At 41.4% G+C, this 14,993-nt stretch overlaps 1 protein-coding gene across 1 annotated transcript in view; it reads left to right on the top strand.

Annotated features, from left to right (window-relative positions):
* LOC120018114 (solute carrier family 12 member 9-like) overlaps window positions 1-14,993 on the top strand; it is a 60,558-nt gene that overhangs the window by 9,860 nt on the left and 35,705 nt on the right. Inside the window, exons 2-6 of the mRNA XM_038961109.1 lie at window positions 1,463-1,597; window positions 1,994-2,131; window positions 2,681-2,998; window positions 5,656-5,763; window positions 5,852-5,963. Coding sequence (XP_038817037.1) covers window positions 1,463-1,597; window positions 1,994-2,131; window positions 2,681-2,998; window positions 5,656-5,763; window positions 5,852-5,963 — 811 coding nt within the window. The remainder of the gene's footprint in view (window positions 1-1,462; window positions 1,598-1,993; window positions 2,132-2,680; window positions 2,999-5,655; window positions 5,764-5,851; window positions 5,964-14,993) is intronic.

Here is a 14,993-nt window from a genome sequence, read left to right as displayed (position 1 = left end):
GACAAGCTTGAAATATTTTAACAATTCTGCGTTCAGTTGCTACTACCTGATGCACACATCATGCTTTGATTACCCCTGTCACAATGACATTTATGGATGATTTTAAGGTGAAATCTTCAACCCTGTAACTTTATTTGGCACTTACTATAGGCATTTTTTGTTTTTAACCTCTTGAGATGGGAATAACGTTTTGAAAGTGCTCTTTATGACAATCTTAAAATTAGGTGAAATCAAATGGTTTTTTTTACCGTGTTACACTTGGTGGAATGACCCTTGTACCACTTGGAAACTCCCTTGATGTGTTACAGCACAAGGGTATGGAGAAAAAGTAGGTTAACGGATAGGGCCTACTGGAGTGCGTGCATCCCAGGACACATTGGGAATGGACTGTTATGGCGGTCATAGTCATGATAATAAATGTGAAATAAATTGTAAAAGAACAATTTTCTTATTGGAGGAATAGAGTAGTTTGAAGTGGACTAACTTGGAGTAAAATATAGTTCTAGCTCTTGGAAGAAATGGCTTTATTGCCTCGCACCATAACTTCAGTCTCGAGCCATTAATCACGTTCACAGGATGCAGAGCTCAAAGTCCAATATCTGATGGCAATAATGACAACAGTATCTCTAATGTAATCACAAATATTCCGAAGATATGTTTTACAAATACAATCCCCATTCATTAATATCTCTCATCTGTTTTCTTTGTTCAGAGGTGTTTCATTCTATCACAGAGTTCTCACGGTAAGTAAAGTGGTCTGTCTGTGTTCTCTCTCCTGCCTTGATGTGCTCCCCCCTCTGTTTATTCCCTTGTCTCATGATACCTCAGCTGCTGTGGTGTAGACACGCACAGGCGGAACAGCCACCAGTTTGAGAGACAATAATACCATTCCACATAACATAAGCACTGCAGTGCATTGTGCCTTATCTGGAACAATATAGTGCTTCTGTTTCAACAATGCATAGGATCAATAGGAGTGCTCCCCAGTGAATTGGGATAGTTCTGTTTTTGTTAAAAGCATGACATAACTTGTTATGCATTTTGACCTATTGTTGAATGTTGCAAGGAAATAGTAGCATTGTAGAAGTTTGGTATTTTGCCATAGGCTATTATCAATAAAAATATTGTCAGTCTAAACTGATTTTGTGTGTGACATTCAACAACATTTCTTAAACAAACGTATCTGAATGCCTTGGCATGATGTTTTGGTTAATAATGACATGACTCTGGGAGGTGGGTCAAACTGCTGTCTCAACTGTGTAGTTAAGGTGAAAGCCAATGAGAATTCCCCACTGCACGTTCTTATAGACAATTACTGTAAATTCCAGTTTCAACTTCCTGTAGGAAAGTTGTTCCACCACTTGTTAAATCACCAAACCCAGTTCCCGTTAGGGACTTTGAGATGATTTGAATTCGTTGTGTTGTTTAACCATAGTGTGGTCCTTGTGTTCTCTCCCGCCAGGTTTCGTGGTGGGCCAGTGTGGGCTGTATCAGGCCATAGCCATGTTCTTAGTGGCCTACTTCATCATCAGTATGACCGTGCTGTCTGTGTGTGCCATCTCAACCAATGGAGCTCTGGACGCAGGAGGGGCCTACTGTATCCTCCTCAGCAATACACACACAGCTGTACATGATAGTCAGATGTATAGACATATTATTTCAGGCGATGTATGAATGCCTTTCTCACACCACCCCATATACTCTACACACACTCCACCTCACTCTTCTTTCTATTTCATTAATGTAGCATTGCATTCGTCCAGGTATTTTTTTGTGTGTGCCAGTGAATGGCTGGTATTGCTTTCATTTTATCTGTAAGACACATTGTGAGTGTGTGAGAGGGGGATGTGTGTGTGTGTGTGCCTGCGCCTATTCTTTCAGTGCCTTCACTACACTATAGTGTGCACATACAAACACGCACTCTCTCTCACACACACATTGACACTCACTCTTAAATCCTGTTGGTCCCAGCCTTAACTCCCTCCTCCCCCAGACATGATAAGTCGTGCGTTGGGGCCAGAGTTTGGGGGCAGTCTAGGTGTTATGTTCTTCCTGGCTAACGTGTGTAGCAGTGCCCTCTTTATACTGGGTCTGGTTGAGGCCATAGTAGCAACTTTCGGGCTTCCAGAAGGTATACAGCCATACTCTCGCCCTTTTCCTGCTGTGTTTGAAGGTCAACGGCCACAAGATGGGCCAGCGGCAGTCAACATTGGCTATATATTGTAAAAATTTATGAAAACAAAAATGTACTTTTTCGTCTTAATTTGAGGTTAGGCATAATGTTGGAAGTGTGGTGCGGTTTAAAATCTGATTTTATTACTTTTTGGCTGTGACAGCTAGTGACTACCCTGCAGAGCTGCCTCCAGTACATTAGCCATCCCAATAAATGCCAACCTGTGCTCTGTTTACATTGACAGACTACTTTTCTAGTATTTTTGTATTTGATCTAAAACGAATCTGATTTCACAATGGCTACTAATCCATTGCATGCCCATGTTAAAGGTCATTGAATTAAACTGAATACATTTAAATCAAATTGAATTAGATTCCCACCCTTTGTGACCTTTCATGGTCTGTTTCAGCTTTCACCCTCATTCCTTCACTCTCATTTTCTCATCTCATTAACCCTCTACACCTTTTAACCTACTTACCACCATCCCTCGCTCCCTTCCCACTTCAGATGGGGTGAGCCCAGCGGGTTCCCTCCAGGTGTTACCAGCGGGGTATTGGTGGTCGTTGCTCTATGCCACCGGCATCCTCCTCCTCTGCTTGCTTGTGTGTCTAGTGGGGGCAGAGATCTATGCCAAGGCCTCCTTCCTCATCTTCCTGGTGGTCATGCTGGTGCTGGCCACCATCTTTATCAGCTTCTTCACCGTGTGCCCGCGCACCATCCTCCTGCCTGCCGCCCTGCCCGTTCACAACAACACAGGGCCACAGCCACCCAACATGGCCAACTTTACCGGCTTTAAACTGGACACACTGCTGGGCAACCTGGATGGTGAGTAAGGGTTGGGTGTGTGTGTGTGTGTGTTACTCACCAACAAACGTGTGTGCTTATTCTAAATAGAATTTCGCTTGATTTAAGGCTGCAATATATAACTTTTTAGGCGCCACTACCAAATTCACATCGTAATGTGTGTTATAGAGCTTTCATTCTCATTGAAAGCAAGTCTAAAAAGCAGTAGATCTGATCTGTGCGCGCTATGCTTCCTGTTCTTAAGTTTCGGTTTTGCATCTTTTACTTTCGGTTTTGTACACCAGCTTCAAACAGCTGAAAATACAATATTTTTGGTTATGGAAAATATTTCACAGCTGTTTAAATTTGTACAAAATTCTCTACACTATACTTGCTTGTTTTCTCACATAAACTGAAATTAGGCTAACTATTAGAATTTTAGCAACCAGGAAATGGTGGAGCAATTTGTGCATAATGGATCTTGAAGGAATGAATATAGCAAATAATTATTGATGTGAGCGTACGTGAGTGACGTCTCATGTCAGTTATGCAGAATTGACTGGTTTATCTCACACACACACCAATTATAGCCTTAGCCTCTTGATTTACTGAATGTTTACCAGGGTTGCTGGCAGTGAAAAAGGTAATTGATTATTTAGTTGTAATTAGTGGGTCTCGTAAATATCCTTTGGCTCCCCATTTCCACCGTAACATACCAACCTGACTACTGAGCTGAAGGATTTATATTCAGAGTGGAAATCAACCTTCGCGTTCAAAGACCTTGTTGTCAACAAAATCACACATTGACACACTTACACACTTTGTTTACCACTGTAAAGCTTTCCCTCCAATAAGAAGGAAGTAGGTTAAAAATCAATAGCTTCATACAGTTGAAGTCGGAAGTTTACATATACCTTTAAACTCAGTTTTTCACAATTCCTGACATTTAATCCTAGTAATAATGACCTGTCTTAGGTCAGTTAGGATCACCACTTTATTTTAAGAATGTGAAATATCAGAATAATTGTAGAGAATTATTTATTTCAGTTTTTATTTCTTTCATCACGTTCCCAGTGGGTCAGAAGTTTACATACACTCAATTAGTATTTGGTAGCATGGCCTTTAAATTGTTTAACTTGGGTCAAACGTTTCAGGTAGCCTTCCACAAGCTTCCCACAATAAGTTGGGTGAATTTTGGCCCATTCCTCCTGACAGAGCTGGTGTAACCGAGTCAGGTTTGTAGGCCTCCTTGCTCGCACAAGCTTTTTCAGTTCTGCCCACACATTTTCTATAGGATTGAGGTCAGGGCTTTGTGATGGCCACTCCAATACCTTGACTTTGTTGTACTTAAGCCATTTTGCCACAACTTTGGAAGTATGCTTGGAGTCATTGTCCATTTGGAAGACCCATTTGCGACCACGCTTTAACTTCCTGACTGATGACTTGAGATGTTGCTTCAATATATCCACATAATTTTCCTTCTTGATGATGCCATCTATTTTGTGAAGTGCACCAGTCCCTCCTGCAGCAAAGCACCCCACAACATGATGCTGCCACCCCCGTGTTTCACGGTTGGGATGGTGTTCTTCGGCTTGCAAGCCTCCCCCTTTTTCCTCCAAACATAACGACGGTCATTATGGCCAAACAGTTATATTTTTGTTTCATCAGACCAGAGGACATTTCTCCAAAAAGTATGATCTTTGTCCCCATGTGCAGTTGCAAACCGTAGTCTGGCTTTTTTTAATGGCAGTTTTGGAACAGTGGCTTCTTCCTTGCTGAGCTGCCTTTCAGGTTATGTTGATATAGGACTCGTTTTACTGTGGATATATACTTCTGTACCTGTTTCCTCCAGCATCTTCACAAGGTCCTTTGCTGTTGTTCTGGGATTGATTTGCACTTTTCGCAACCAAAGTACGTTCGTCTCTAGGAGACAGAACGCGTCTCCTTCTTGAGGGGTATGACGGCTGCGTGGTCCCATGGTGTTTATACTTGCCTGCTATTGTTTGTACAGATGAACGAGGTACCTTCAGGCGTTTGGAAATTGCTCCCAAAGATGAACCAGACTTGTGGAGGTCTACAATATTTTTTTCTGGGGTCTTGGCTGATTTCTTTAGATTTTTCCCATGATGTCAAGCAAAGAGGCACTGAGTTTGAAGGTAGGCCTTGAAATACATCCACAGGTACACCTCCAATTTACTCAGGTTAATTTACGTCATGGCTTTAGAAGCTTCTAAAGCCATGACATAATTTTCTGGAATTTTCCAAGCTGTTTAAAGGCACAGTCTATTTAGTGTATGTAAACTTCTGACCCACTGGAAATGTGATAAAATTAATTATAAGTTAAATAATCTGTCTGTAAACAATTGTTGGAAAAATTACTTGTGTCATGCACAAAGTAGATGTCCTAACTGACTTTTTCAACCACTCTACAAAGAAATTGGTAGAGTGGTTGGAAAATGAGTTTTAATGACTCCAACCTAAATGTATGTAAACTTCTGACTTCAACTGTATGTACCACAAGCTATATCTGAACTTGACATGGCAAGATGAAGCATTTCTGTCCTTTTTGAATTGTAAGTCCTCCTTAAAGGCAAGAGGCATGCATGTTAATCATTTCAATTTTTGTTGTTGTTAAATATCTGAATTTGGGGAGGATTTGGACATGAAGCTGATTGAATTTATATCTAACTCTCCCCTAGCTGACTATGCTGTGGACTACACAACAGGAACCATGATGTCCTTTGCCACGGTGTTTGCGGTCATGTTTAACGGTTGCACAGGCATCATGGCCGGATCCAACATGTCAGGTAATAAATAGTTTTTTGATCAAAGGAGTCGGTCAGGAGTGTGTGATTGTCTGTGTTGTGTCTAACCTGGTGTCGTGCTGTGTCCCAGGTGACCTAAAGAACCCTAGCTACTCTATCCCTCGAGGAACCATCACAGCTGTCATCTTCACCTTCATCATCTACAACCTCCTCAGTCTGATGGTGGCCTGCTCCTGTGACCGGTCAGTCACACACACACTAGTTTGGGCATAATCTCTGTAGATAAACACACCTGTAACACGTATGTTCACATACAGAGATAGGCACACACAAACACACAGGGGCCCAATCCAACTCAAACTCGACAAAAATTTGCACTCAATGAAAGACACACATACTAGCATTTACAATTCTATCTCTCTCTGACACTCTCTCACACTTTCTCTCACTCTCTCTCCCGTCTCTAGCTCAGTGCCAGTGTGCAGTATTGATGTGGCACTAACACAAGTGTTGCTAAAGTGACATAAAAGGCCCTTTAAAGATGCATTGGAAATCAATACAGCCATCAATTATACTCCTCCCTGTCCTCCCCTCTGCCTGTTTCACCCTCTCCCCCTCAGTAGATCAGACATTGGCAGATAGAAAGGGAAGAGAAATATGCTGACTCATTGACCGTGTTTACATGCCCACCAATATCCCTTTTTTATTCGGGCTACTCAAGTATTGTTTTTGAGTTGACGCATATAAATATCATATCCCATTTATAATAACCCAAAAAAGCTTGTATCCCGGTTATGAGAAACCCGGATAAGATACCTGGGAAATGTTGATCTTAGATGGGATACTGTGGCATGTATACATCTTATCCCGTTTACTGTTAATTTTGCAGTCTGCGCATGGTCAGTATTGCATATCATGGGTGTTGATGTTTTCATCTGATTATCAAACAAATCACTTTAAAAAAATACATTAAAAAAAGGAGGCTATACCTGCGCATTTCCATCCACCATAATTCCATCATTTATTTTGCTGATACACCGTAGCCTACTGGACCGTATAGCCTAGTGGCTTTGGCTACTTCCACCCCTAATTTAGATACATTTCTGCTCATAATTTCCAGCATTTGGTAGGCCATTTGTCAACTATAATTAGATACATGCAGCTTCTGACTAAAGTAGTGCTAACCAGAATGTCTTAAATCAATAGAATGAATGAATTAGTAATGTAGTTAACACCGGTAAAGTTCTCTGTTTGGTTAGGGACCGTGGAGGAAACTCTACAACAGTGAAAAGATTATTCCTGTGCAAAATGTCCAAATGTCATCAGTTTGGCCAGGTTTTAAGGAAATGAAAAGCTGAGAAAACGATAACACCTTTCTGATAAGACTTCAGTTTGCCTTGGGTGCATATTTTATGTGGTAGAAATACTGTCTGCTTACGTTAGTGTAAAACATATAAGTTACACGTGCATTTGCATTTTCTGGAGATGCTGAAAGACCAAAATCATATTTATCCACTCCTGTTCCCGAGACACAAATGTAACTCTTATCTAATTTTAGGCCTACTACAAGAAATGGTTAATTCTGCAGGAGTTAATATGATATTACTCTACATGTGAGAGGTTATAGGTCTACAGTCAGTGTCCAGATTTCTGTTACTGTTCCATTTAACCCATATGAACTTAAATTAGGAATATTCACTTTATTCATGGATATAGAATACTCGTGAGCGGGATATCAAAGGTGCACGTAAACAGCTTATCCCGAATAAGACCTTAAGCGGGATATGAGCTACTATGTGGAATACTTTGCGCATGTAAACGTGGTCGTTGATGGATAATGTAGTAGTTGATCAGACACACTGGATCATGACATCCTAGGTGGTTGATTTCTACACAATCTAGATCATGAGAAGTGGCATTCAGGACCAGTCAGTACCTGTCTCACATGCATGCATACATTCTTTTTACACTGAGGAAATTGAGTCCATTTCAATCCATACTTCAGGATATGAACAAAGGATAACAAGAATGCATTTCCTTCTCCGGTGTGTTCAGTCCGGTTGTTATCTAGCTGTGTCCTTATCTGCTGTTGGTTTAGTGTTGCTTTATTGATGTTGGACAGGGCCCGGCATGCAGTGGAGTGTGACTTTATTGGTCTTAGATAGTCGGACTGAATGGAGGAAATGTACAGGGTTTATGAATGATACTGCCTCCAACGTCCTTTTATGGTACTTGATGGTGTGTCAACATATCTAAACCTTTTACTGAACTGTCTTAGTAGTTACTGTACATGTGAAAACACACTGACTGCTCCTCCAGTTGAACATAGAGTACAGTAACCTGTGGAAGAGTACAGTAACCTGTGGAAGAGTACAGTAACCTGTGGAAGAGTACAGTAACCTGTGGAAGAGTACAGTAACCTGTGGAAGAGTACAGTAACCTGTGGAAGAGTACAGTAACCCGTGGAAGAGATAATGGTAACTTGGCCTGGGGTAAAGTCAGCATTTCATCATGCATGTTACTGGAATCATAAACTTGTTATTTCTGGCCATGGAATTCCACAGTGCAAATTTAAAAAAAATCACAAAAGCTCTGACGAAGGCCGTGAGGCCGATACGTAAGCTTATTAAATATCTGTGATACTATCAAGAGCAGTGTGCGGTTTCCTTTTTCCTTCATCTTGTTCAACTGTTGCCATGCACCTGCAAATAAAATTGCTCAGATGTGCGAGTGCCTTTTGAATTTTGTATAACTATTTTTCACTCCGTACTCTGAAATCTTGTAAGTATACACATGAGTAAAAGACGTACCAAGTATACAATGGATCCACTAGGAGAGATCAACTCACTTACCACACAGTGTGCGAGTACCCTTTCATTCACACAAGAAGACGCCAATAAGATTCTTTTCCCTACCTCCAACATGGACAACCCAGTTCCACACTCGACTGTCGAACTCAAAATCACACTCCAGAGACTCCGAGAGAAAGAAACACGTTTGTTCCTGCATGGCACAACTCTTAGCGAGTATTGGCGCAACAAGCGCATTCCAAGAGGACTGAGAATACAGAAGGAGCCTACAACAGGGAAAAATAACAAAACTTTCATTCAGCAATGGGGTGAAATACTCAACAAATGCTCATTAGATTTAATGCTATTAATCGTTGAACATGTGTCAAAGGAAGTGAAAGAAGTTGAAGTTAAGATTAGCGAACATGAGGCTATAATGAAGGAGATTCTAGGCCCTAATTTTACAGCCATAGATTTCACGATCAAGCAGTCCATTGGGAAATACAGAGACTCTCTACAAGCAACAAAGATCAAGAAATACCAGCGCGACACAGAGGACTACCAGCTCAACCAGGTGTACGCATGGGAAGGCCCAAGGACAGGAGCACGGAGAGGCCGACGGAGGGACGCACCACTGATCGGGGGACGCAGATACGCAGCAGCGGGAGGACATGGACACTTGGACACAGAGGCATCCACCGAGAGCGAATTCCCTACAGACAGTGACTCCAGCTACCATGGTACACAGTCTGTTTTTTTTAGCCCTGAAGCAACAGAGGGCTCCACGAAAGAAAAGAAACGATGCAGGAGAGGCAAGCGGTCGAAGAGACCAGGAACACAGGCCGTGGACACGGAGCTACAGCGGGACGCGGTAATTAACCTCTCCAAAAAATACCTTACTGACGCTCAAGTCTCAGTCTTATCTAAGGGCCTCTCTTTTGTACCTACATGTACAGATAAACCATTCGATACACATCAAAGAACTGGTACCCATTTTAAGCCCAAAAGCAAATTCTGCCCCATGGTTAACAACTCCTCGATTAATACCTATTGTAGGTTAGTCGAACAAGAAGCCATGTCAGTATATACGAGACAAATAAACCACATTCAGAAGAATCTCACTAGAACAGAAGAACTGGCACTCAATGAATGAATGAAAGATTCATCTTTGGTTATAAAACCTGCAGACAAGGGGGGTGCTGTGGTTGTTTTAGACTATGAAAAATATAAAGAAGAAATTCAGAGACAACTCAGCAGTGAACGTTTCTATAGAAAACTGAGTGTTGATCCCACACAGGTGTTCCAAAGGGATATATACTCTAATCTGGAGCAAGCCCTATTAAACAACCTTATCTCAAAACCTGAATATGAATATCTTTGCTGCAAATGTGCCATATGTCCATGCTTATACATTTTACCGAAATTACACAAATCTAAAACACAACAAGGCAACTATCCAGACAGACCAGTGGTTGCAGGAATAGGCTCAATGCTAGAGCCATTGTCGAACATTGTAGACTATTTTATTAAATCTCATGTGCAATCATTGCCATCATATGTAAAAGACTCTATAGACTTCATAAACAAGATCTCACCAATAACGGATTTAAAAGAAGACTGTATTCTGGTCACATTAGATGTCGAGAGTCTATATACCAGCATTCCCCATGTGGGGGGGCTGGCAGCACTAGCACACTATTTGGGAGACAGAGATACTAATGAATATCCACCAACAAACTTCATTCTAGAGTTGGCTGAATATGTTTTCAGTATAACTATTTCAGGTTTGATGATGAATACTACCTCCAAACGAATGGAACATCGATGGGCTCTACATTTGCTCTGAGCTATGCTAACCTCTATATGGGTCTTTTTGAAGAACGTTTTGTTAATAATGAAAACGAGAATCCAATTTTTAATAAAGTCCTGAAGTGGTATCGATATATTGACGACATTTTTTGTATATGGGAAGGAACTGAAGAAGAACTGTCAATTTTATGGCACTACTCAATGACATTGACCCTAATCTCAAATTCACTCTTGAACGTGACACTCAACGTGTTCATTATCTCTATGTGGATTGAGAAATCAAATGGAACCCCGTTTACAACTCTGTATAGAAAAGAAACGGACAGAAATACTCTTACATGGGGACAGCTTCCACCCTGACACGTTAAAAAGAGGACTTCCAAGAAGCCAGTTTTTCAGACTACACGGTATATGCCACTCCACAGAGGATTATCTAGAAAAAGCAGCGGAGATGCGCATGAGGTTTCTAAGAAGAGGCTATTCGTCACAATGTGTGGATGAAGCTCATCATTTGGCATTGGGAAAAACATGAGATGAACTGCTACAAAAAAGACCCGCTAAAGCCAAAGAACCCTCCGTAATGTTCACAACTACATATACTTTGAATTCGCGAAAAGTGGGAGGTGTGGTCAAGAAACATTGGCATATTTTATCACCGGACCCAGCTTTGCCTGCTGAATTTAAATATCCACCACGTATTGTGTATAGGAGAGGTCGCAATTTACGCAATAAATTGGTTCATGCCAACTGCCAGCCACAAAAGAAAATTAGCCAAGCTCTTTTATGCCCTCTACCAAATGGTAGCTATAAATGCAGAGGATGCGCACAGTGCAACAATATGATGAAGTGTGAATATTTCTGCCACCCACACACAGGAAAACGGGTCCAAATAAATTACATTATTACGTGTTCCACCACCCATGTTATTTACATTATTAAATGTCCATGTGGGCTCTGCTATGTCGGTAAAACCACCCGCTCTCACAAACAGAATTAGTGAACATAAAAGTTCAATCAGGAGAAACGACAGGGATTATCCAGTTGCTGTACATTTCAATGACCTGAAGCATGACATTTCCACCTTTTTTAGATTTTGTGGCATAGAGAAAGTTAAGATATCAGACAGGGGAGGAGATATTAATAATACTCTGAGTAAAAGAGAATGTTTTTGGATTTTCACCCTCCAGACATTATTTCCTAAAGGACCTAATGATGAAATGCCTATATGTTGTGAATTTGAACATAAAATATGTGTCTCTTGTAGATTATTCTGACGTTTTTCGTACGATGTACCCAATGACTAATGAAAACTTGCTATGTCCTCATTGAGATTTTACAGACGTGTTCAATACCCAAACTATGAGACATTCAACTGCTTTCCCTTCAACGAGGCTTTGTTGCTATAGAAATGCAGAGAGTGTTATACACTTTTGTAATATTTATGAAATGCATATTGTTATATTTGGTAGCACTTATTTGTTTTTCCTTTGCCTCCAACCCCCTTCGATGTGTAGAACGGATGTGGGTGGGGCCAGGTCTACATAAGGGTGCACATTTCCAAAAATCACAAAAGCTCTGACGAAGGCCGTGAGGCCGATACGTAAACTTATTAAATATCGGTGATACTATCAAGAGCAGTGTGCGGTTTCCTTTTTCCTTAACCTAATTTACTTAAAAGGGCTGTATAACATTCTTGACTAGAGGTAAACTCTCATAAATGCCAATTTGCATTATGAAACAGTTACACCCTTGTCACAAGGTAGGTCACAGGTTGTCTTTCAACAATAGGCCACATTTTCTTTAGTTGAAAGTTACAATTGGTTGTCAGTTGTAAGGCCGCAGAAAAAGGGGCCAGAGTTTTTCCAAGTCAAGTCACTATTCAGGAAAAACTCATGGCGCTAGTCTCGGATTGTTACATCTGTCACCAAACTAAAGAGAACTTTCTGCACGTATCATATTTATGATATTAACTGTTAAAGTGAATGTGTCACCAGTGTGTCATTGAGAGACAGACTAAATGGATTACTTAGATTAAATAGGAAGAATGTGCATTAAAGCCATCAGTCAACGTCACGTCAACGTCACATTACTAAATGCCAAACACTGGACCCCCCCTTCACCACGGACACTCTCTGCATTTCTATAGCAACAAAGCCTCGTTGAAGGGAAAGCAGTTGAATGTCTCATAGTTTGGGTAAGTGATTTTCACTGAGGAGGAACAAATAGAAGCTTTTTGAGTTGGATGTTATTCCCCTTTTTTTTTGGTCAGAAATAGTAACTTGGTAGCAGTACCCAGAAGTATCCAACAGGTGGCGGTCACACCATCTCACATGAGGAGCTCCCTTTGTATTTCAGACTCTGACATTGAGGGGTTTCTTAGGTAGTGTTTACACAGGCAGCACAAATCTGATCTTTTTCCCATTAATTGATCTTTTGACCAATCACATTAGTTGTTTTCGCATCAAATTAGATTTTTTCAGAGCTGATCTGATTGGTCGAAAAATATCAGAATTGGGCTACCTGTTTCAATGCAACCTTACTGAAACAGAAATGGTGTAACTTTTGAATAAAGCCAAAGTAAATTGCTCCCCTCTTCAGCTAGTTACTCTGCATTCTTGGTAAAAGGCAGTGTGTTCACTTAACATAAATGTCAGGGAGATTAAGAATGGCTGTTGAGATCTACAATAGTGCTGCCTTTTGGGAGAATGACATCTGATGCATACCTGAATAGGTTACAGGTGTGTGTTTGTTACAGGTGCACAGTTATAGAGTGTGTATGTGTTCTAGATGGGTCTGGGAAGGTGCATAGGAGCCCAATGTAAAAGACGATGATGATGGTTTACTGTCCAGCTATGAGCAGTATATTAACCCAGTGTGACAGGGTAGCCAGTGGTGACAGATAGCCCATTGCCAACTCGCCAGCCCCTCTCACAACCAAATCCAGCCCAATCCCCCAATATACAGTAAGCTTAGAGTGAGTGTGTCTATCTTGTTTAGGGACTGAGACCTGAATGATTAGTGTGTATTTTACAGTGTCTCTTTCTTTGGATAAGTGAAGAGCGAGTGTGTGGTGTGTGTGTGTGTTCATTTCCTGAATGAGTGACTGGTGTGTGTGCATTCGTTCTCTGGATTACTAACTACAGAGTGTGGTTGTGTGTGTATCTTTATCGTCCCTCTATGGATGAGTGACATTTGTGTGTGTGTATATATGCAGGTGTGGTGTATGTGTGTGTCTCTGGTTGAGTGACTTTGTTGTGTGTGTGTGTACACCTCTGAGTATTGTGCATCAGTGACCTGTTGACTAATCCCATCCTGCTATAGAAGCTTATGTATTTATTACTGGCTGAATAATTATATTAATTTAAATCTGCCTCCCTCTTTTGTTCTGCTATCTTCAACATGCAGCCTGGTGTGTGTGTGGAAGCTGTGCAGTCCCACACGGCTCTCTCCATCTCTTTGCTTTTTCTTCTGTTTTTCAGCCCCCCCATATGGCTTTTATTTGTGTGAGAGAATGTGGTACTATTTTTCACTCCCTTCCGTTCTCCCTTGAGCATCTCGTCTCCTCCCTTGCTTCCCCTGGCGCTGTTTAATTCTCTCTCATGCCCCCCCCCCCCCCCCCCCCACACTCGCTGGCTCGTAGTGCTAGTGTCTTGTCCAGACATTGAGGCAACAAGTCCAACATTCTCAGTCTGTCTGCCCTCCTCTGCTTTCATCTCATACCTCTGTTCCCTTGCAATCACCCCACTGCAGAGTGCCTGTCCTTGGCTCTCTCTGTCCATCCATCCTTTATTTGCTTGCTATCTCTCCTCCACAGATCTCTCTCGTTGTCGGTCTCTGTCCGTCCCTGATCTCTCTCTGTATCTTTCTCGTTCCCCCCCTCTGTCCCTGCCAACACACAGGGATAGAGATGGAGAAGACAACGAGGAGGTTCATGTTATGTTGCCCGTGACCTCTAATCCTGTGACCCCCAGGAAGAGTAGCTGCTACATAAGCAACAGCTAATGGGGATTCTAATAAGAAAATAAAAAAACAACCATAAAAATAGTAGAAGGAATGAGAATGTAGCAAAACAATAGATAATATGAGAAAAGGGGTATAGTAGAGACAGTCTGAGATTGAGAGAGGTAGAGTGTGGTGGGTAGAGTGAATGCGAGAGAGTAGCAGAGGGAGGGAGGGGTGGAGAGGAGATCTACAGGCCTTGTTAGCTATTGATCCCATTCTCTCTCTGTCTGTGTTGCTCTCTCTCTGCCTCCCTCCCCCCTGTAGTTGTTTTTGAAGCTTATTTAAAAGAAATGGCAAAAGAATATTAACGTATGAATAAACAAATGAGATGATCAACAAATGAGGTGTGGAATGAGTATGAACGTCCAATCTCTCCAGGCTCTCATTTAGCTGCACTCCCCTCTTAAAATAATTGTTTTCTTTTGTCAGGTGCTTTACTTCGTTCTGTTCTTTATTTCCATGGCACAGCTCATTCCAGCTTCATGATCTGATGAATAATCTGTATTATGGGATGGAGGGGACACCAGGACGCACACTCAAAAACAACCGTATACACGTCTGTTTTATACAAATACATAGCCTTCACAGACATGTTAATAAAAAAAGCACAAAGTACCAAAATGTGCATGAACACACACGCTCTGTCCTCTGCTCTCCCTCTCTGCATGGCAC

Source organism: Salvelinus namaycush, chromosome 23 (assembly GCF_016432855.1).
Source record: "Salvelinus namaycush isolate Seneca chromosome 23, SaNama_1.0, whole genome shotgun sequence".
NCBI lineage: Eukaryota > Metazoa > Chordata > Actinopteri > Salmoniformes > Salmonidae > Salvelinus > Salvelinus namaycush.
This window is presented reverse-complemented; position numbering and strand designations above follow the sequence as displayed.